Below are 22,972 nucleotides of genomic sequence, written 5' to 3'. Positions count from 1 at the left end.
AAATGACAGATACAGGTGAGGGGACGGAAGGCAGCAAACCACGCTGCCATGTGTGTACCTATGCAACAATCTTGCATGTTCATCACATGTACCCCAAAACCTAAAATGCAATAAAAAAAAAGAAAAAAGAAAAGAAAATAAAATTAAATTAAATTAAAAAAATAATAATCATCATATATGTGATCTTTTGTGTCTGACTCTTTTTACTTAGCATGTTTTCAAAGTTAATCCATGTTGTTGCATGTATCATGACTTCATTTCTTTTTATTGCTAATAATAGTCCATCATATGGATATACCTTGACGTTTATCCAAATAAAATATACAGATGACCAATAGCACATGAGAAGATGTATAACATCGTTAAATATCACTTAAATTCAAATCAGGACTATAGTGAGATATCACTCCACATCTTGCCCAAATATACATAACCCTCCATGTATATTAACCCATTATATTAACCCACTAAAAAGACCAAAAAAAGACATTTGCAAGGATGTGGAGAAATGGAAACCCTTATACACTACGGATGGCAATGTGAAATGGTGCAGCTGCTTTGGAAACCACCTTGGCTATTACTTGGATAGGTAAATGTAGAATTACTGTGTAACCCAACAATTTCACTCCTAAATATATACTTATGAGAAATGAAAACATATGTCCACATAAAAACTTATATTTCAATGTTCATAGCAGCAGTCTTCATGATAGCCCAAAGTGGAAGCAGCCTAAAGTGATTTTGCTGCAGACTTTAAAGGAGAGGGATGATCATTTGGGAGTAAAAATTACCATATTTTTTCAGGTAATATTTAATATTGGTAGAGCAATCAAAGAGGCATTTCCTCTTGGTCAAATTGGCTACTTAGAATAAAAGTGTAATTGAATACATGGATAAGGCCTCAAAGGATATGAGTATTAAAGGATAGATTTAAGCCTAAGCTCAGGGAAACAGAGTTCACATTATGGCTTTAACTATTAAAAAACAGGTATATATGTTACCTAAAAGAGTTAATGTGAGCCTAATGCCATCTTTTTAAAATCTTTAGAGTAGTCATGCACTGGGAGAATTTGATTTATTTTTTAACTACATTATTCTAACATTTATTTCAAGTCCCATTGGTATTGTCTAATGACTAAAGTCCTGAAACATCAAATGAATTAATGTTCATAAAACTACTTTACAACTTATAAGGCAAATGAAAAGCAAGAAATTATTAGCTTATGAGGAAAAGTGCCTTTTTAATGAATGTATTGGAATCATTTGTGTCAAGAATCAAATTTATTTTATTACTAATGTCATGTGAAAATTAAATGCATCCAAAAAAAGTTGATGCTTTAAATACCATTCTTGAAACTTTAAACCTGGTCCTGTATTTGGTAGGAAGAATCTCTGTCAGTCCTGATAGGGCAAAGTTTGAGCATCTGTCATAGTAACAATATACTAACAGCAAAAGGCTCTATAACACTTTCTGTGTGTCAGCCCTATTCCAAACTCTTTACATATATTGATCCATTTATTTATCTCAACAATCTTAAGAGGTAGGCAGTATTATTATCTCCATATTGCAGATGTGGGAAGTGAGGAGCAGTCTGATTAAGTCATGTGCCCTAAATAAAAAAGTAAGTTATGGAGCCAGGACTGGAGCAAAGGCAGTTCCATTTGTAAGACTGATATTAACCACTATACTATACTCATTCATTGCTGCTGTATATGCTATAGCAGCATTGTGCAGATGCAGACATCAGATCCCTGAGCTACCTCCATAGAGAAGATTGAGAACATTTCGTTTATATATCTATAAAACTATAAAAGCAAAGTTCCCAGGGTTGGCAAATGTTATCTTTGATTGCCCTACAGAAGCTCAGAATAAAACAATCTGATTCTAAAGTATCTGGCTGTGTGATAAGGAACTTATTAGATGTTATCACTGAGTATGTATGTGTATGTGTGTATATATACATGTATATATATGTAAGAATTGTTATATAATAAGCTAAATGATAAGTAATAGTCATATATTTCCAATAGGGAGAATTTCCTACAATAGACCATAACTTCCAGAGTGATTGTGGATGCATACAGTATCTCTGTGGTAACTATGTCTTTTATAACTTTTAAATTGTAAATAAATATTATTGGCATCTGTTTTTCATTATTAATAAGTTAGAAATCTCATTTTTTGAGACGCATACTATACATTTTAAGCCATTTGCCAGTATTTGGGTATTAAAATGTATTTTATGTTTTGATTTCCTCTTTTGTAGTATCTCTAAATGTTCTGAGACCTGAATAACAGGACAGAAACATAAATATTTTTTCAGAAGCCTCGGATTACTTTAAAGTTGGTATTAGGCTCTTTTAAATATGTCCATATTTAATTAAAATATAGACATCTAAAGAGTATGAAGTTATGTCCATTATGTTATTATTATTAATTTATTTTTATTAAGACAGGGTCTTGCTTTGTCACCCAGGCTGGAGTGCAGTGACCCTGTCTAGCCCACTGCAGCCTTGAACTTCTGGCCTCAAGCAATACTTCCACCTCAGCTGGTACTACAGAGGTGCACCAACCACATTCAGCGTTTTTTTTTTTTTTTTTTTTTCCTGAGAGTTGAGGTCTTGCTATGTTCCCTAGGCTGGTCTGAAACTTCTGGTCTCTAGCAATCCTCTTGCCTCAGCCTCACAAAGTGCTGGGATTATAGGTATGAGCCACTATGCCTGGCCAAGAGCTCATATTCCAAACTCCTATAAAATATAGCTTTTGGAGGAAGTTCAATCAGTAAACAGCAGTTGCTTTTACAGATAAACTTTTATTTTATGTTAAGGAATAGTGTACTACATTAATTATGAAGTAAACTATTGGGTTATTAACAATATGTAAATGTGAAGATCTTCATTAGTTTTGAAAAATTGGCACATCACAACATAAACATAGACTCAAATATAAGTTCCAATGGTGGATTGGTGAAAAATTTAATAGTATATTTTCTTATTGACCATTTTTTCTATTCTTAGAAAAGGATGATGTGTGTGTATTTCAAGAAGTATCAGTATTGAATCCTGGACAATCCATGATAAAGTATTTGGAAGGGGACTTTTGTTATACAATAGAGTGTCTGGAAGAAAAAGATAACCATACAGGCTTTCACACTCTGAATTTTACACTGGTGAATTGTTCAAAAAAATGTGATGTTGTAAGTATTCTTTATAAGTCAATCTGGTGAGAGTTAATGTATTAAATAATGGCAGAACTATAGAATAAAGCAGTGAATACTCCATTAATTGAAAATAGACACTGTATAGTTCTTTAATAGTCTACTATTTTGTAATATATCTATAAAACATATACTTTCACTTTCCTGTGTGTGACCTTGAACTTCAGGAGTCTTATTATCTACAGCTTGCCATATTGCCTTACCTGAGGTTGTTAGACCTGCTTGATGAATTTGGCTGTCAGAAGTAAAGGTTAACATCTATCTCACTTCTAATATAACCATATAAAGTCAATTATTATTGGAAGTTTCTCATATTCAGCCTTAGAAATTCTTACAGTTGTCTGGAGAGAGCTTCTAGTTATGTTTGGAAGAAATAATTCTCCCCAAGTGATTCATTAAAAATATTGATATGGTGTCGCTAATCTAATATATCATTATTATATGCAGCACCAGGTATACACTCCATCCCAAAGTGATTATGATTGTTGTGGTACCTGCAGAAATTTATCCTGTAAATTTCATATGGAAAATGGAACATCAGTTATATATGCGGTATGTTTCATGGAAAGTAACACTGTGCTATTTCTTGAAGGAGGTGTTCTTGAGTAATAAGTTTAGAAAATGTCATACATACACACACACACACACACACACACACACTGCACTGCATACAATAAACACAGTACACTTACAGCACACAAGACACAGTTACATTTGTTACATTGTAAAGTGTCTGATAATTTATGTTATAAAGAAAAATGCTTCACTTATGTCTCAAACTTATTGTATCATAGATCTTTATTTCTTTTTTTATAGATGTAAGAAATATGCTTTGAGAAATTCTGATTGTGAAGGGAAGGAACAATTAATGTTTTTATGTGACAGCAATTTTTGTTTTCAGATAAATTAAATATTACTATTCCTTGAATTTGAATATGTATAGATCTTTTCTAATTGAAGTTCATAGAAGACCTTAAGCTATACAAAAAATTAGAATGTAGAGAAAAGAAAGTAGGTTCATTACAATTCTTTACTGATCTGTAAGATATCTTCAAGCCAAAGTTTGACTATGACTGTTATTTTGTTTTACAAATTCCAAAAATAAAATTTTATCTCTTAAAGCAAATTAACAGAGGTATCAACAGATTAGAATAAATGTAATCTATCACACAGGTAGAATTCTTTGAATAGACAATTGACATTTTTCTAGCCATTATATATTATGTACAAAAATATATATTTGTACTTGATATGGTGAGCATGTAGTCAAGGAAAAAAATATGTGTATGTATGTAAACACACACATATACAAATCAGTATTGGTTTCTTCACCCTTTCTTTTTAAAAATAAATACTTCATTTGGCTGCAAATGAAGAGTTGATTTATAAATTCAACTCATGAATTTCTCAGTTTCGACAAAATTAAATATGCAAACAAATTAGAAATACACATTTTTAAAAATGCAAAGGAAAAAATACCTGAATGCATTGAACTTATGTTTAAAAGTATCCAAGAGCAGCTGAGTTTGGTGACTCACGCGTGTAATCCCAGCACTTTGGGAGGCCGAGACAGGTGGATCATGAGGTCAAGAAATTGAGATCATCCTGGTCAACATGGTGATGCCCCATCTCTACTAAAAATACAAAAAATAGCCAAGCATGGTGGCATATGTCTGTAATCCCAGCCACTCAGGAGGATGAGGCAGGAGAATCATTTGAGCCAGGGAGTCGGAGGTTGCAGTGAGCCTGAGCCGAGATCACGCCACTGCACTCCACCCTGGTGACAGAGGGAGACGCTGTAAAAAAAAAAATTATAACCAAGAGCATGTAATGTAAGGTTTCATGTCCCTAAAGTGCCTTCTCCTTTCCCAAACTTTCTTCATCACTGCTTAAAATCTTTTAAGATTATATCTACATATTGGTCTAATACTTGAGTAAACAGAAAAGTCCATGTTTTACCAGGTTAATGGTTGACTATTCAGAACATGCTTACACTTTCTTTAAGTGCTTTCAAGAGTGTAGCAGTTACTGTTCATTTGAAAATAACCATAAAGTGTCAACACCCCGATTCAGAATAGGGGTAGATGTTTGAATCATGAATAGTAGCAAGGATGGAGTGACAATAAAAAGGCTTACGATTCAAAGTGTTTGTCTGTACAGAATTAAGTCAATTTGCCCAGCAGCACAGAAAGTTACTTGAGATTCAAAAAATGTAGCCTTCTTCATCATAGCTGGCGACCTGGTCTGATGTCCCAATTTGTCAAAAGAATGGCCTTAATTAGTTTATGGTAAAATCTATGATAAATTGAGAAGGCCTAGAACAACACGCCCCCGACCCTGGCTAACCATCTTAAAGTAGAATAAAATGCAAAAGAGACATATTTTCCATCAAATTTTCCTTTTCGCCTAAGTAATGCTAACATTAACTACTATTATTTTTTAGATGTGAGTTATAAAATAAAAATGTAGATTAACAATTATTTCATCTGACTTTACTTTTAAATAGAAATTCTGAAATCAGAAGTGAAACAGTTACTATATTTAAATATTTCTTGAAAGAATACGGATAAATTTTAAAATGTTGTAAGGTATGCACAATTAGATTCACAAACCAATAAATACTGTCATTTAAATATGTCTTTAAACTTTTTGGCAATAAGGGAGTAGCAGGAAGAATAAACACATCTCAAGAAAGGAGGCATATAAGTAATATGATTTGTTGTTTTATAATTAGTGAGGAAATATTAAAGCAAGACCTTTGACACTTAGTTAAATTAGATAATTTTGTAGTAGAAACAGATACCTATTTGCTTCTTCACTCTCTATTATGTTGTTTCACATTTACCTCTCAGTTCTACTGTGAAACCTAGCATATACAAAAACACCATATATGTGTGTGTATTTTTATCATTTTAGGTAAGTACACACCAAACGTGTATATGTATTTTTAATCATTTTAGATAAATTTAGGGTCATTTTCAGATGGAACATTTTGTGTCACAAGAAGCCTCTGCATCTTGATTTGACTTTTTATTCAGTAGAGTAGAATATATTGTACTTAAGAAATACAGCAGATTTTAATATGCTAAACAGTAACCTGCTTTTTGATTTTTAGGAAGGGAGTACCTGGCACTACAATTGCACCACATATGAATGTATTAAAACTGATGAAGGGGCAATAATTCTGAACTACACTATGGTCTGTCCCCCTTTTAATGAGACTGAATGCAAAATGGTTTGTACTTTGTTATGTCTAAGAAAATTTAGTATTACATATTTTAGAAAATATACATTAATGTTTTCTAAAGTCATGTTTACATTGTGGTGAATATGTTATTTTCATGACTAAATAAAAGCTCTGTTCTATTTTTTTGAGTTTGAAATTTTGAGTTATATGTGGTGTTCCAGATAATTTTGACTGTCTTTGAATACTTTGCAATTGTTGGGTTTTAATGTATAGATCCAAAGATTATTGAAAAATCATTTGGTCAGCAGTCTTGGCCTTCCTTTAATATGGATCAATAAGCTAAGGAATCAGAGCTTGGCCAGTTTTCTTTCTTAAACAGCAAGATTTATGATGTCATTCAAGTTTAATGTGTGCTGGCCTATATTACGTTTGCCTTAGCTTTTCTGGTCACAGTCCACCGAAATATTTAGTATAAGTCACAATATTGCCTATTCTTAAGTTTTGCTCTATCAATTTTCCTATTCTCTCAGAAGAGAGTTTACTGGGAGAGTAGATTTGTGAACATGAGATAGTTTTTAGTTTTCACGATTTTTGTAGCTTTATTTATTTACACAATAATAATTCCTAATAAAAGTAAGTTTTATTTTTTCTGTCATATAGAGAAATAGTATAGTCTAGTCTCACTGAATTTTTTTTTTCAGGACTTACCTTTCCAATGATGATGGATGGCTGACTAGCTAGATATTATAACATGTACTAAAGTCACAAAATTTTAGCTCTGGAAAAAACTTGGCCATCATCATATTTAACAGACTAATATTTATAGAGTAAATCAAATTGCACTTAACAGATTGCTAAAGCAATTAGCAATTCTTATAAGAATTTAGTCTTAGACAAGTGTCCTCTGAGGAAGAAAATATTTGTAAATAATAAAATATTAAAGAAAAAGATGTGCCATTTTAACATTCAGTTATATTCAGAAACTCAAGTCAAATCGAATTAGTTTGGGTTATTTCAAGAAGTTGAAAATATATAATGGTCATTAGTTAGAATAGCTGTTATTATTTTGTTTTAGTAAAAATATTTTGTGACATTTAAAGTGTTCTTTTAATTAAAATAATTCTTTTACACTATTTTCCATAGTACCAATGTATAAATAATGTAATTTTAAACAAAATGTCTAGTCCAGATTTTATAAACAAAGAAATTCTTATTAGTAATAGTTAAATTCCAGTTATTTTTCTATAAAGGCTTTGTGATATTTGATAAAAGTTTTAGAAAAGTTAGTTTTCTTTCCTAGTATAAGAGAACACGGATGAACTCCATATTCTTTGACTTTATTCCTTTTTTCTCTTTCTAGAATGAAGGGATTGTGAAGCTTTATAATGAAGGCTGCTGCAAGATCTGTAAGTGACAGCATATTCCATGCATTTACTTCATAGATTAGTTTTAATTGCTCATAGTGATTACTGTTTTTCCTCACAAAATTCAATTCCTGTGATGCAAAGAGAAAAACAAATTTTATAAAATATATTACTTAAAGGTTTTTGAATCTTTTGGTTAATGATTTTGTGATTTAATCTTTAACTTCTGGAGTGTAAATTAAGTGTTTTTGTTTAGATTAATTTTGATTTAAATGTTAATTCTTTTATTGTGGCATATCCCGAAAGGTATTTCATTAGATTTCAATATATTTAAAATTTAAAAGTGTCTTGTGACATATTTGTTTGAACCATGGTGAACTTACACCAACAAGTAGATTATAGTTAGAATAGCATTGTGACTCCAAAGACAACATATGGGGTGCAGTATTTTTCAAACCTGTTTGAACAAGTGTATAGCTTTGTACAATGAACTTGGGATAATATCATTTTAGTAAATTGTATTTTTATCTTTTTCATAAAAATTCCCGTAATTATTTTCATAATTAAAGTTATCTGAATGCAATATATTTTTTATTAGCTTGAATTATAAGGTCTATCTGATAGTATTTTTTTTTTTTTTTTTTTTTTTTTTTGAGACAGAGTCTCTCTCTGTCACCAGGCTGGAGTGCAGCAGTGCAATCTCGGCTTACTGCCTCCTCTGTCTCCTGGGTTCAAACAGTTCTTCTGCCTCAGCCTTCAGAGTAGCTAGAACTACAGGTGCGCACCACCATACCCAGCTAATTTTTTATATTTTTAGTAGAGATGGGGTTTTACCATATTGACCAGGATCGTATCGATCACTTGACCTCATGATCTGCCCACCTTGGCTTCCCAAGGTGCTGAGATTGCAGGCATGAGCCACCATGCCCGGCCAATTATTATTATTATTATTATTATTATTATTATTATTTTGAGATTGAGTCTTGCCCTATTGCCCAGGCTGGTATGTAGTGGCACAATCTCAGCCTACTACAACATCTGCTTCCTGGGTTCAAGGAATTTTCATGCCTCAGCCTCCTGAGTAGCTGGGATAATAGGTACACAACACCACACCTGCTAATTTTCATATTTTTAGTAGACATGGGGTTTCTATGTTGGCCAGGATGGTCTCAGACTCCTGGCCTCAGGTGATCTGCCTGCCTCAGCCTCCCAAAGTGCTGGGATTACTATTTCATAATACTTTTGAATAATTTTTAAACATGAAATAGAATAGAGGGTTATCCATGAAACCATATTTGCTTTTTCTTTCTAAAGTGTTTATGAGTTTATCTCAATAGGAATTTTGAGAAAATTGGCATAGACAGTAATTTTAAAATTTAGAGAAGGCTTTAGGAAAGGGGAGCAACAAAATTCAATTTAATAATACCATGCTATTGGGTCAGGTTCTTAGATACGAATGGGCATGCCTCCTGAGGGAGATTTCTGAATTTATTTAATGTAGGACTAAATCCTATACATATGTAAGAGTAGTCTTATGTTTTTAGATCCATAGAGTCATATTGAACCGAATATTAGAATGTATTAAAATATTAACACAATATGCTGTACTATATACTATCTATATACAATATATAATATGTAATATATTATGATTTATTCTCCCCCAAATCCAATGAAATAGGTTCTGATATTATCTTGATTTTCAGCTTAGTGTGGTTAAATAATTTGTCTAAGTCATACGTCTTATGAGTGGTAAGGCTGGAAATCTACTGCGGGCCTGATTTCACATCCTGCTTCTTAACACTTTGTGGTATTCTGAAACATTACCAGGACAAGTTTTAGGAAAGGGCAGAGGATGAAGGAGGAGCTCTGTTGAGGTGGCAGGGCTAGAATGACTGAACTCTTATCTACATAATGTGTAAAAAGTCAAATTCACTGCACACATACACACTTACAACAAGCAAACAAATCCAACATAGAATGGCCTGACATCTAATTTGTTGTTGTATTAGTTTGCAGGGCTGCTGTAACAAACCAAAAATTGGTTGGAAATCGAAATTTATTGTTTCACAGTTATGGAGATTAGAACTCCAAAACCAAGATGTCAGCAGGATTGGAGAGACTGTAAAAGAGATCCACTCCAAACCTCTTTCCTTGGCATGTAGATGGCCATCTTCATGCTCACATGGTGTTTTCTCTTTATTGTGTCTACCTCCAAATTTCCCCTTTTTACATGAACATCAGGAATATTGAATTAAAGCCCCCTAATGATCTCATTTTGACTCAATTATCCCTGCAAAGATCTTGTGTCCAAATAACATCACATTCTAAGGTACACAGGCATTTTTAAAAGACACAATTCCACCCATGATAATTACATGGCTAAGACTTTGGGGGATAGTATAATATCACCCATATGTTTTTAATTACTAAGGCTTTAATTAGATATACATTGATTAAAAATGTTCATTAGAAATAAGCAAGTTTTCATTCATATTGTCTAAATCAAATATAAACTAAGATGTATCAAATAGTCGTTGTATCAGGGACTCAAAGAATACAATTTACCTTTAGATTATCAGGAAATTTAAGATTTCCCTTTTTTTTCCATCTTCTTCTTCAGAGTCTAGACTCTTCCTTAAGTAAGAGATACAGGAATAGAGTCACATGGCAATGTTAAGGTCCTGGTTTCTGTATCCCCGTGTTAATTATTAGATAAGTGAGTACATTTATGTTATCTCAGGGCAGACAGGGAAGCAGCTTTGTGACTGATCATATGAATGACCACTATTGCCTGCCACACATTGATACTCTATTAAGCACATTGTTGACAGGAACACAACTAATCCTCACAACAGTTCTGGGAGGCAGTATGTTTTCCCTACAGATGAGAACTAGAAGGTTCAGAGAGAAGCTGATCACACTGGTCAATAATAAATTTAGGCCGGTCCAGTGTCTGGGCCCAGGATCTTTCAACTCTGCTAAGTTATTTGAAGTTGCAGAATAATAACAAGCCACTTCAGTTTCTCTCATCTAACGTGAAATGACTCGTAATGTAGTTCCTGCTGGCATATTAGAAAACTCTTTTCTGCTGCCTTTGCTATCTGAAGACTAGCCTATGTTGTAGAGATTGTGGAGGTTGGATATGATCACAGGCTCAGTGTTGAATAAAATCTGTTACAATAAAGTTTTTGAGAAATGAATTAGAAGTGCCTCTTGGTACCAGCTAACAATAAATTAATGCTGTCCCAGTTTCATTTACTGAATGAATTAACTTGTTGGGTTTTTATTGAGTGCCTACATCATGAAGATCTTTTTAGCTACTGGGACCATTGTAGTGAATGAAGCAATATGTGCATGGAGAATGTTCATTATCAGGAAGGGAAAGAAACAACGAACTCATAAACATATTCTAATATGTCAGGCAGTGATGAGTGGTATGAAGAAAAATAATGTAGAATGAAAGGAATGGAGAATGAGAGGAGTTGGATTGCTAACTTAAGTGGCAGCTTAGAAAATGCCTTGGTGATGAGTTGTCATTTGAGTAGAGAGTGAGTGTCCTTGGGAAGCCACCCAGACAGTGAAGAGTGTTCAAAGTGGAGGAAATAGTAAAATGTGGCTATTGCACAGAAAGTAAGAGGAGGAAGGTGATAGAAAGAAGAGGGTGAGGCATGTTATAGGTCATAGTAAAGATGGTTCATTTCAAAAATTATTTTAAACACATATGCCACACAGAGGTTGATGTTAGCATTATTACATGTGTGGAATATTTCTGATTTCTAATTATGATAGTTATTCTAAGACAAGAAGATGAAAAGTGGAAATCAGTAAGTGTAAATCCAGAAAATATGACTTAAAAGGTAAAATTTAAGATTTAGAAGGCAAAAATAAATATTGCATATAAAAATGTAAGAGGGAAATTTTAACTATAAATATATTCATATGTTTAATTAAGAAACAATTTAACATGGGCCTTTTGATGAATAAATACATTTTATATTTTATCAGGCAAGCGAGAAGAAAGAATATGCCAGAGGGTGATAATTAAATCAATCATAAGGAAACAGGACTGTATGAGCCAAAGCCCTGTAAGTGGAAAAATGTCATTTTGCTACATAAATGGTACACATCTTAAAGTATATGTGTTACAGAACGAATAAGTTTGTAAGCCAACAAAGTGCCACCACCTACAATATTTAACTGAAATTATTCCTACATTCTAATATTACAGTTTTCTGTTTATGAAGAAGTATAAATTATTCTTAGCATAATCAACAGTTCTGAATGATAATTGCAATTGGGAGGGATAGAAATTGAATCTAAGTGTATTTGATTACATGTTGTCTTCACTCTGCAATTTTACTCAGCAAAATGAATCCTGCTTCTAACTCTGCCTCTTTTAATATGACCTGCTCAATTCTACAGTCTACTTGAGCCGTGATATAACACAGGTTACAATAGATTAACTATATCGTGATTAACATATTCGATATGTGTGTGTGTGTGTGTGTGTGTGTGTGTGTGTGTGTATGTCGAGTTATGTGTACACACTTAACGTGGAGTTATGTCAACACTGCTTTGTTGAGCATTGCCATGGAATATTCCTTTGACTTGTATGAATGATATTTCATTTATTGTTTTTCACAATCTTCCAACATGCAGAAGCTTGAGGGTTAGAGTGATGAGGAAGAAAGCTTTTCATCTGATTTTATTAGTGGAATCAAATAAAACCAGTACTTTTAAAAGTTTAAGACTTTTTTCTCATTGTCACTTCTTGCAGATAAATGTTGCATCTTGTGATGGCAAATGTCCATCAGCTACCATATATAACATCAATATTGAAAGTCACCTAAGATTCTGCAAGTGTTGTCGTGAAAATGGAATACGAAACTTGACTGTGCCTCTGTATTGCTCAGGAAATGGCACTGAAATCATGTACACTCTCCAGGAACCCATAGACTGTACCTGCCAGTGGAATTAAACTCTTGGGTTCCAAGAACTCTATACAATGTCATAATGTCAAATAGAGTTAACTTTTATCACTATTACTTAGGCATGTGGCAGATTTATGCTGTTTAAGAATACTGTATTTTTCAGACTTGGAATGTGGAAATTTAGCAAATGGTACAAAATATATACACAGTTTCAATAACAAAATTAGATTCATTGCTTTACTCTATTTTAGAAAATCAAATGACTAAGTTGTTCAGCTGAAATGCTGTTAGGTATTTAATTGCAACCTGGTGCAGATACGGTATATTCTCATCAATTGGAAGGTTATTTTGAAAAATTCCTTCAATTTCACTCAATAGCTCTTTTTTTCTTAATTTTCAAAGTCTGCCATAGCTATCCAGATTAAGATGCCCTTTAGTCTGTACTCCTTAGTCTGGTAAATATGATCAGTTAAAATTGGCATATAGATAGCAATAAAAAATGATATGCCTAGAGACAGATAATAGATTATTTAAAACCTGAATGGTTATTAGGGAAGTCATTATAAATTCCCCTCATTTTGCAGCTGTAACAGGTAACTAGAGTAGCTGTGTGACTCGTACCAATTTATTCAGTGTAATAATATAGTAAATTCATATTAACAGTTGGATTACATTCTAGGTCTCTCTTATTCCAGTACTGTGTCACTTTTAAAATCCTCAACAGTGTATGATAAGAGTATATCACAGAATACTTCATTCTTAAAGAGTTTGCATTGTATAGAATTAAGTATTTTAAGTTCAACATGTTGAAAAATGCCCCCCATACACTGTTATTCTACTAGTAAGGAAAAGGAAAATATAGCATCATTTGCTAAGTAGAGAACAGAGATCTTGAACTTTTATTTTTTATATTATTAAAACTGCTGTTAAAAGTGTTGTCAGTATTTAACATTTAGTTACTTTCTATTAACATTTAATCTTGAAGATGTACTTACATACTGTTGAAATTGAGTGCTATTTTGCTATTAATGCTGCTGCTCTGCCTATGAAGAATGAAATAAATTTATCTGAATGTATTAATAACTTTAAAATAGAATGCTACACTTTTAAAATATGGTAGATTATTGACATTTGCAAGAAGGATGTCTTGAGATCTTTGGGAATCCCCAGATTCTTTGCCACCTATAATTAAAAATTGTCCAAATTTTCTCCTTGGTATAAAGGAATGAATGCCCTGCATCAAGTGAAGTCAACCATCAATAAGAGAACAGTAAAGTCGCATTGCAACTCAGATACTGAGCCTTAAGGGTGGGCTTAGGCTTGAGATACGTGATGGGGGCTTTCACATACTAATATTTTCTTTTCAAAATCATGCTTCTCCAAAATATTGCAACTTACTAAATATTTTGGATCCCTAGGGTTATTTAAATGTGTGTGAAAAAATTAACGTTGCATCTGCAAATCCCAGTGTTTACTGCATATGAAATTGATTTATCTTGCTTGTGCTTAATATAGATGTTCATGAAATGTTAACATTTCAATCTTTTCTGATTCCTGTTAACATATATATAATTAAATGATTTTGTAAAAATAATATTTCACTTAAGAGAAAATGTCATATATCTCAAATAGAAGTACCTAATGTTGTATATTGTCTATTGCCCATTTTTATTTTCATTTTCTGTAAAATATTTGTTATTACATTAAAAATATTAAGTAATCTTTAAACCCATTTGTGGATAAAGGGGAAACATTCTCCTAGAACTTTATAAACATTCAACAAATACAGCAAATATGCATTTAGGGCCTACATATGCCAGGCACTATTATAAACTCTAGGGACACAGGCAGAACTAAACAGACACAGTCCTAACCCCCATGTTACATAGAGTCTAGTAAGACAGCAGGCCTTAAACAGCCATACATATGAGAAATTACAGAAAGAGATCCCAAAACTTATTAGAATGTGGCATATGATAAAGATGGCCCTGAAATCAGCAGAGGGGTACAAATTGGTTCTCAATAAATGGTGCTTGGATAATTGAATGGTTACTTAGACAAAGAAAATTTGAATTCATACATCCATTGACAGTAGGATAACCTCCAAATGAATCAGAGTTTTAATTGTTCAAAAACAAAAGAAAACAACATAGGAATTATAAAAGGAAATAGGGAAGAAATCTTAGACTGGGGAGAGCCATTCTAATTGTGACTCATTATCCAGATACCCCAAATAAATGATTGATAAATTTAACAGTAAGAAAACTGAAAGCAGACAAATTCTGCTTAGAAAACAAAAGTCAAAAAAAGGTAAAACCAAATATTTGTGGCATATCACTGACATAGTCTAATCTTGTATATAAAGCGCTCCTGAAAAAAAAAATCACAAAAGGAAAAAAATTACCAAACTAATTGAAAAAATGAGCCATAGATACAAACTGATAGTTGAAAGAAAAAGAAGTTAGACTAGTGGATTCTTTAACGAAAAAGATAACTGAGCACACTTTTAATTAATAAAATATTTCACATTCAATATACACCAAAATTCAATTTCTCACCTACCAGACTGGTAAAAATTCTGAAGTTTAATATTTTTATTTTTTAAGGCTCTGGGAAGATAGGCATTCTCACATGTCCTTGATGATAACACAAAATTGTAGAAATCCTAGGGAAAACCTTGCAATGCTTTTTGGTTTGATCAAACTCTCTAGAATATATATCCTATACAAACACCTCTGTACAAATACATAATGGTATTTGTGAAGCATTGTTTGTAATAGAAAAGAGCCAACAATAGTTGAATAAGGTATGTTAATCCACATATGTAATACTATACATCTGTGAAGAAAGAATGAAAAAGAAATATATATTTGGTGTGGGATGATTTCTAAAACATGTTTTTAAATTGAATAAAGTATTGAAATCTAGAACAGCATATTAAAATGCTAGATGTTGTAAATTAAAAAGGGCTCAAATAAGAAAATATAATCATTTTTACATAGGAAGTAAACAATGAGCTAATAAAATGGCACAAACCAGTGGTGGAGGTGCATCAGGGTAGATGAAGATTGGGATGGAAATGAGACTTTTCCATATATTTCTAAATATACATTTTGATTTTTGAATTATGAATGTCTTGCATTTCAAATATTTAAATCAGATACAAATATATACTAATATAAATAAATGAACACTTCTAAGTCATGATATATGCTGCAAGGGAAGAGTAGAGGTTGCTAGGACAGTGACATAGCAAAATCTAATTTGGGTTGGTGCAGAGAGCCAGAGTAGCCCATCCCCTCTAGGAGGATCATCAGCAAGGCTGCTGTGAACTTTGAACTCCAGAGAAGTGAAACCATAATTGGGGAATGTGTATGTCTTGGAGAAGAGCAGCTGGGCCTAGCAAAAGATAACCAGCTTTCACTGACCTTGCTGCAAGACAGTTGTTAGCTGAGGTATGTTAACTGAAGTATGAGAATTATAATCACAGGCTGTTCCGGATAACTGCACCCTCCCTCTGCTATGTGCTTTGTGTACATATAAAATAAAGTACTCTGAGGCAGGACGGGGCCGAAGAGACTGACACTATCAGCTTTTTGGACCACCTGGCCCACCTTTATTTATCTGTCTATATATCTTTCTTTATCCCCTGCCGTTCCCTCTTATGTCTTTGAACCCTTGTGCAGCGTGGGATGCAGCACACGCCAGAGATTGGGTGAAAAGTAAAGGGAGGCCTCTGAGAAATTGATGTGTAAGTTGAGACCTGAAGGACGAGTGTGAGTCAACCAATAAAGCATTTCCAAGAGAAGAGAGCAGCACATATTAAGGTATTTTGAGAAGAAAGGACAAAGGCTGATCAGGGAACTGATAGACAGAATTTTGTCTGTTTGTTTTGAGTAATGGGGAGTGTGATATAGAATGAGGCTGGTGAGATGAACTGGGAAGCCAAGCAATAAACAAAAAGGCTGATATGATGCTATTGCTATAGAATAGGTGAGAAATGGCAGTGACAGTGCAGATGGGAGAAATGTACTATACAAGATACATTTCAGAGGGAGAAACGTACTATACAAGATATATTTCAGAGGGAGAAACGTACTATATAAGATATAAGTCAAGGACTCGGTAATTGTTATGATACAGAAAAGTGTTTTGAGAATGTTTCTGAGTTTGATCAGCAGCTGAATGAATACACCTTGAACAGAAAGGTGAATTTTAGGGGTGGGATGGGGAACATTTAGAATCCAATTCTGAGCATGTTGATATGGCTGATTAGACAACTGAGTGCTGTTATCAGAACGTGGCTATTTCTGTTGGTTTGGTGCTCAAAAAACATCTTTGTTGAAGTATTTTTAGGATTTGTTAACATATAAATTGTATGAAACTATGAGAATAGACAAAGTTAGCTAGGGCAAGAGTATGCAATGAGAGGAAAACACGATTTAACATTGAGTCTTGAAGACCTCTTACATCTAAGGACTCATATAGAAAAAGAATGGCCAGGGAAAAGAACTGAGAAAGAATGGCCATAGATGTTGAAATAAAGTCTGGAACCTTGATGGAGGTCATAGAGCCAAGGGAATATAGGGCTATACAATGGTCTGTAGTTACAGCCTGTCAAATGATGAGCCACTGAATTTATGAATGAAGAATTGGTGTTTCTTATGGACAAAAGCATAGTGAAGTGGGTTGAAAGGAGATTGTTAGGTGATAAATTGCTCTTGATGCATGCACCCCTCCACTTCTGCTCATGCAGAAATTGGCTCATGCTCATGTTTCTGCAGTTGGTGGTGCTGGATCCGCTTCTGCTTTCACCTTCATGGAAGATTCTTCCCACCAGACTATGGACACAGGAACAGCACGGCACATGTGTAGCTGACCCGGTCCCCACCGTGGGCCTGCTCATCTTCCTCTGATCACTGCTCAATCTACTTCTGTGGAGGAAGGACTCTATGCCTGCCTAGTGTATGTCATGGGAGCTCTGGCTTCCACCACCACTTCTGTAAAAACTCACATACCCTCATGAATGCCTTGATGAGCTGGATAATGCAGCTGGAAAGAGCAGAGGAGTTAATAATACCCTATGGGGTCAACTCTGACCGAGGCGTGACAGCCCAGAAGTCAGCCAGTGAATTGCTCACCATCGTTCCTCACTCCCAGCAATCTTTCCAAGATGTAGGGATTCCATTTGGCCTTTCCAGGTACGTCTGTGTGAGTTGTGCCTGCTGTCTAACAATCTGCCTTGTACTTGCTTTTGATCCTCTCCTGCCTCATCTCGCTTTCCTTAAGTTACTTCCTCCCAGTCTTCCCCAACTCAGGCTCTATTTCAACCTCTATAACCATTCTTTCTCAGTTTTCCTGGCCATTCACAGCTCTTAACACTGCATGTGTGTGTGTTGTGTGTACATATACATACGTATATACTTCCTGATAGGCTCGGAAATAAACATTTAAACTACAAGATGCAAATGTTTGCTTATTAAATCAATAAAGACTTTTAACTGTATATTCTGTCATGTTGGGAGGGAGAATAGTTAAAAAACAGACTCATGTATTGATTGTAGAAAGTAAAAACAAAATAGCCACACAAATAATTTATTTTGAATATTTGGTTATTTATTTTTTCCTTTCTCGCTGCCTCTCCTGATATTGAACATATATTTCTTTAATTTTTAAATTTGTTAAAATTCTTATATTCTTGTGCACTTTTCTGCAGCAGAAATTTTATATGCTATATAGTAATCCATTAAGCGAATATCACAATTGATTTAGCCAGTCTAATAATGGATATTTAATTTTTTTCTATTTTTTCATTTTATAAATCCTTAAGTGTAAAGTGGAATTTAAGGATCGAATGGTATTAACATGTGAAGAATTTCTTTTCCTATTGCCAAATTTGTCTTCCATAACTGGTGAATCAACTTTTGCTCCCACAAACACTATTTATGAGTTTGTTTCCTTTATCCCTTATCATCATCAATATTATATAGTAAGAGATGAACTCACTGATATGATAAGCAAAAAATGTCAGCTCATATGATATTAGTATATGTATCTGAGCTTGCCATTGAATTGAAACCTTTTTACATACTTACTGTAGTTGTTCTTTTGTCTATTTTTCCTTTCTTTATTTTCTTACTTGGTAATTTTAAGCTATGCCCTAGAAGAACAAACAATTTTGGAAACTTTAACTTACCTAACACTACCTTTTAAAGGTTATATTACAATGAATGTAACCTAGGAATTTTGATTCTATTTTTAGAAGTTAAATTATTAACAAAATAAAACCTGTCATTCATGTTAGTTTTAAGAGGTGAATCCAAATTAATTACTAATTTATCAATTCAATAAAGCTGAAAAGGAGAAGAGAAAGGCAGTCTCTTGAGTTGCTATGCCTAACAGGAGAAAAGAGGCTCTTAATAGGAACTGTAAGGTTTTTGAGGGTTTTTTTTTTAGACAATTACCGTGTTAAGTTTTATGCTTAATGTTCACATTACACAGAAAATAACAGTAAATATTTAAAATCCAGATATATCAACTAATTAAAATTGATATATTATGAAGATTTGTGGTTATGATATTGTTGACCAAAACCAGCAAAACTCTGTGAAATGTTTAAATAGGTTTATTCTCTTTGTCTTGAGCCAATTGACTATGGCCCAAAGAATAGTCTCCAGAGGTCCTAAGAAAGTGTGCCTAACATAGTCAGGTTATAGTTTGATTTGATACCTTTTAGGGAGACACAAGCAAAGACATAAATTAATACATGGAATATATACATTGGTTTGGCCTAAAGAGGCAGGATATAGTGAAGGTGTGGGTCTTACAAATCATAGGTAAATTCAAAGATTTTCTGATTGGCAGTTAATTGAAAGAGTTAAGTTCTGTCTAAAGATTTGAAGTCAGTAGAAAAAAATGCTTGAGTTAAAATAATGGCAGTTGTAGAGACCAAGTCCTTGTTATGTAGATGAAGCCTCCAGGTTATAGCTTTCAGAGACAGTAGATAATAAATGTCTTCTTTCAGACCTTAAAAAAATGTCAGGGCCAGGTGTGGTGACTCATGCCTGTTATCCCAGCACTTTGGGAGGCCAAGGCGAGTGGATAGCAAGGTTAAGAGATTGAGACCATCCTGGCCAATATGGTGAAACCCTGTCTCTACTAAAAATACAAAAATTAGCTGGGCATGGTGGTGCATGCCTGGAATCCAGCCTACTCAGGAGGCTGAGGTAGGATAATTGCTTGAACCTGGGAGGCAGAGGTTGCAGTGAGCTCAGATTGTGCCACTCACTGTACTCTAGCCTGGGCAACAGAACAAGACACCATCTTAAAAAAAAATGTTAGACTCTCATTTAATCTCTCCTAGATCTGGGAAAGACATAGAAAGAGAAGGAGATTCTCTATAGATGCAAACTTGCCCCACAAGAGAAGACTGCAGGACCATTTCACAATATGTCAAAGACATATATTTTGGGGTAAGATTTACTTTTATTTCCTTTAGGGTATGCGATTTGTCATGTGATGCTATACCAGACTAAGATTGGAATTTGGTATTTTATTGCCACACAGGGTCTGTTTTGTCAGTCTTATGGTCTTCATTTCAATGTTAATGCTGGTCAGTTGTACCTAAAGTCCAAAAGGCAGAAGGTATAATGAGACTTGCATGACCTCCTTTCACATTGTGGCCAGGAATTCAGTTTTTTAGGTTTCTCTGCAGTCCCCTTTGCCCAGAGGGGATCTGTTCAGTTGTTTTAGGGGTGCCTTAGGATTTTATTTTTGTTATACAACATATAGACTCAGATAATTTCAAAATATAGAATAAGTACCATTGACCAAACTCAAATGGGTTAGGATTTACATTTGTGCTAATATTCCCAGACAGGATTGCTGTGAATGGTTGTACAGTTTGGGCATTGTATAAAAGTGCTTATCTTACAGAAGAAAGGTAGTGCTGAATTATAGATCAGGCTCCTCAAGCCAAGACATGTGCCTTGACAAGGGGCTGTTTCTACTCAAAGGAAGGAAAGTCTTTTTTCCTTTGCATAAAGATGAAGTCATGGTCCTCTTGTTTGGGGCTATATCTTCCCAGAGGGAGGAGCCTGTTTTTTATAATTTCTGCGGTTAGAAGCAGGAGGCTTTTCCTGTCACCCACCAGACACTATGCGTTTTCCTAAGATATCTGCCATGAGAAGGCACCATGTGGTAATTCATACAAAAGTTAGCTACTGTTGTGTTACTAGCCTTCATAGTTTTCTAATAAAGTCTTATAAATGGCTGTAGCTCTTGGAACCTTGTCTTTTCATTGCATCTTTGTCACGGGGAAGAAACTTCTCAGAATTTATTCACTAACAGCTGCTAATGAGAAAGTTTTAAATGTCTAGCTAAAGATAAAATTTTATTATATTACAAAAAATGTCATCTATTTAAAAAATACAGCATTTACAGAAATTTAGGGATAGATAAAAGTATAGGAAACCATGTTTTTAATTAAAGAATATGTAATTTAAATTTTTCTGCCTTTATAACCATATGTATTTTATATCCATATTTAATTATATATCTATATTAATATTTTCTATTAAAAGCCATATATGCATGCACCTAAACATACAAACACATGAATAGGCTCAGTTTTGTAACCCAACGTAATAGTTCTACATGTGAATTAGCTATAACCCTTACTGTCAGGCTAATGTTACCATTTCTGAATTGTTATGTTTGTTTTGTTTTTTGGTTGCTTGATATGTAACATCAAGTAATTTTTCTCTGGAAAGGCACATGGATTGTATATTCTAAGGTTTTATTCATAGTATAGCATGACAGCTAAGGTGTGAGGTTCTGAGATCAAATAGGTACAACATCAAATCTTTATACAATTATTTGTGACTCTAAATAAACTGAACAATTTTACACTTCATGTTTTTTCAAATGTCCTATAGAAATAGTGTCAGGCTAATGAAAATAACATATGTAAAGCATTTAGTAGAACTTTAAGCACATAGAAAGAACTTGATATATATATTCTCTTTTGTTATATATATATAGCTGGTTATAAAAATTTGAGGTCATAGTTACTTTCAAAAAAGTAGACATTGCTTCACTGTGTTTGGGCATTTAGTATTGCAAAATAAAAGTCTGGTTCTAGCTGATATTTGGTTCCATCATAAATATTTTACTTTGTCTCCTAAATTGTTGCTTATTAAAAATTTCCTTCAAGGTTTGAATTCAACGATATTGTGAAAATATGTATGTTTATAATTCTCTATCCATTGATATTCCTTAAGACATTTGAAGTCTTTCAGTCTTCATGCAGTCTTTTTCTAAATACATAAAATGTATTATATTACTAGGATGTTTTATTTGATATGCTTTCATTTCAGTTATCTCATTTTATATCCAGGAATATTATATGTATGTTGTTTATCTTTCATACCTTTGACATTTTCTCATATTTCATCTGTCTTTTTGTTCTGTCTAATTGTAGAGGTTTTCAAGTTTTCCTCCCATAATACCTATTCATATTTACTCTACTTCAGTTAGCATAGATTATAATTCTGTGAATGCAGAATTTTTAGTTTACTGGCATTAGTTTTTTATCTGATGTCATTTTTATATCATTGAATTTTGTAACCTCAGGTTGCTTTATATCTATACCAAACTGCCGTTTCCTCTAAATATTTTTCTACATGTCTTTTGCACCCTGTAGAGAAAACCAAACTCTCCTGCATTTTGTTCCCAAATTTTCCAACATGGTACTTATGCTAATTTGTCTGTTATTCCTCTGAAGTTTTAGGATGCTATTCTCTTTCCTTTTCTTTGCAGTCATATTCCATAGGTTATATGGCTTACTTTCATGTCATTATGGCTGTTTATTAATGATTAGGGTATATGGGTTACCCTTGGTTATACTCTATTACCACTTGAAGAATTTTGAATTTTATTCTCACATCTCCAAGTATAGGGCAGGATGATAGTTGATTTCTATTTAATTTCCATGTTTTAGCTAGCATATCTCTTTTATACAGAGGTGGCCACTTTTCCAAACTCTATTCATGCTTCTCCAATATCCTGAATTATCAAAATAGAGGGGAAGTTCCAGTTTCCATTATGCACAACTACTGTTTTTGGTTTTTGTTATTCCTGATTCTTTCTAATCTACCATGTTTGTCTCATGGTCACCAACTATAAAATATAGTGGGCTAGAATCTGTTGTTTTCTGGGAGCTGTTATCTGAATAAAAATAGAAAGCCAGGGAGATAGTTGGAGTGAGAG

General features: G+C 33.5%; 2 protein-coding genes across 7 annotated transcripts in view; both read left to right on the top strand.

The window, feature by feature from the left end:
* Positions 1 to 17,571, top strand: part of OTOGL (otogelin like) — a 346,243-nt gene extending 328,672 nt beyond the window's left edge. For 2 of the 5 annotated variants that reach the window (XM_074402507.1, XM_074402508.1), the window contains 7 exons: positions 2,032 to 2,095; positions 3,019 to 3,197; positions 3,666 to 3,770; positions 6,334 to 6,453; positions 7,766 to 7,811; positions 11,778 to 11,857; positions 12,550 to 16,195. In XM_074402507.1, the coding sequence (XP_074258608.1) occupies positions 2,032 to 2,095; positions 3,019 to 3,197; positions 3,666 to 3,770; positions 6,334 to 6,453; positions 7,766 to 7,811; positions 11,778 to 11,857; positions 12,550 to 12,750 (795 nt within the window). In that variant the 3' untranslated portion in view covers positions 12,751 to 16,195. Of the gene's footprint in view, positions 1 to 2,031; positions 2,096 to 3,018; positions 3,198 to 3,665; positions 3,771 to 6,333; positions 6,454 to 7,765; positions 7,812 to 11,777; positions 11,858 to 12,549; positions 16,196 to 16,389; positions 16,705 to 17,487 lie in introns of those variants that run through there. The other 3 variants (XR_012518405.1, XM_074402509.1, XM_074402510.1) reach the window with 3 other exon arrangements.
* A 246-nt stretch (positions 17,572 to 17,817) lies between these two features.
* LOC141585098 (fibronectin-like) overlaps positions 17,818 to 22,972 on the top strand; it is a 43,977-nt gene continuing 38,822 nt past the window's right edge. For both annotated transcript variants that reach the window (XM_074402515.1, XM_074402514.1), the window contains exons 1-2: positions 17,818 to 17,904; positions 20,067 to 20,175. In XM_074402515.1, coding sequence (XP_074258616.1) covers positions 20,107 to 20,175 — 69 coding nt within the window. In that variant the 5' untranslated portion in view covers positions 17,818 to 17,904; positions 20,067 to 20,106. The remainder of the gene's footprint in view (positions 17,905 to 20,066; positions 20,176 to 22,972) is intronic.

The sequence above is a fragment of the Saimiri boliviensis genome, chromosome 7 (genome assembly GCF_048565385.1).
Source record: "Saimiri boliviensis isolate mSaiBol1 chromosome 7, mSaiBol1.pri, whole genome shotgun sequence".
Lineage (NCBI taxonomy): Eukaryota > Metazoa > Chordata > Mammalia > Primates > Cebidae > Saimiri > Saimiri boliviensis.
The sequence above is the reverse complement of the archived record's forward strand: the minus strand, read 5'-3'. Positions and strand labels throughout refer to the sequence as shown.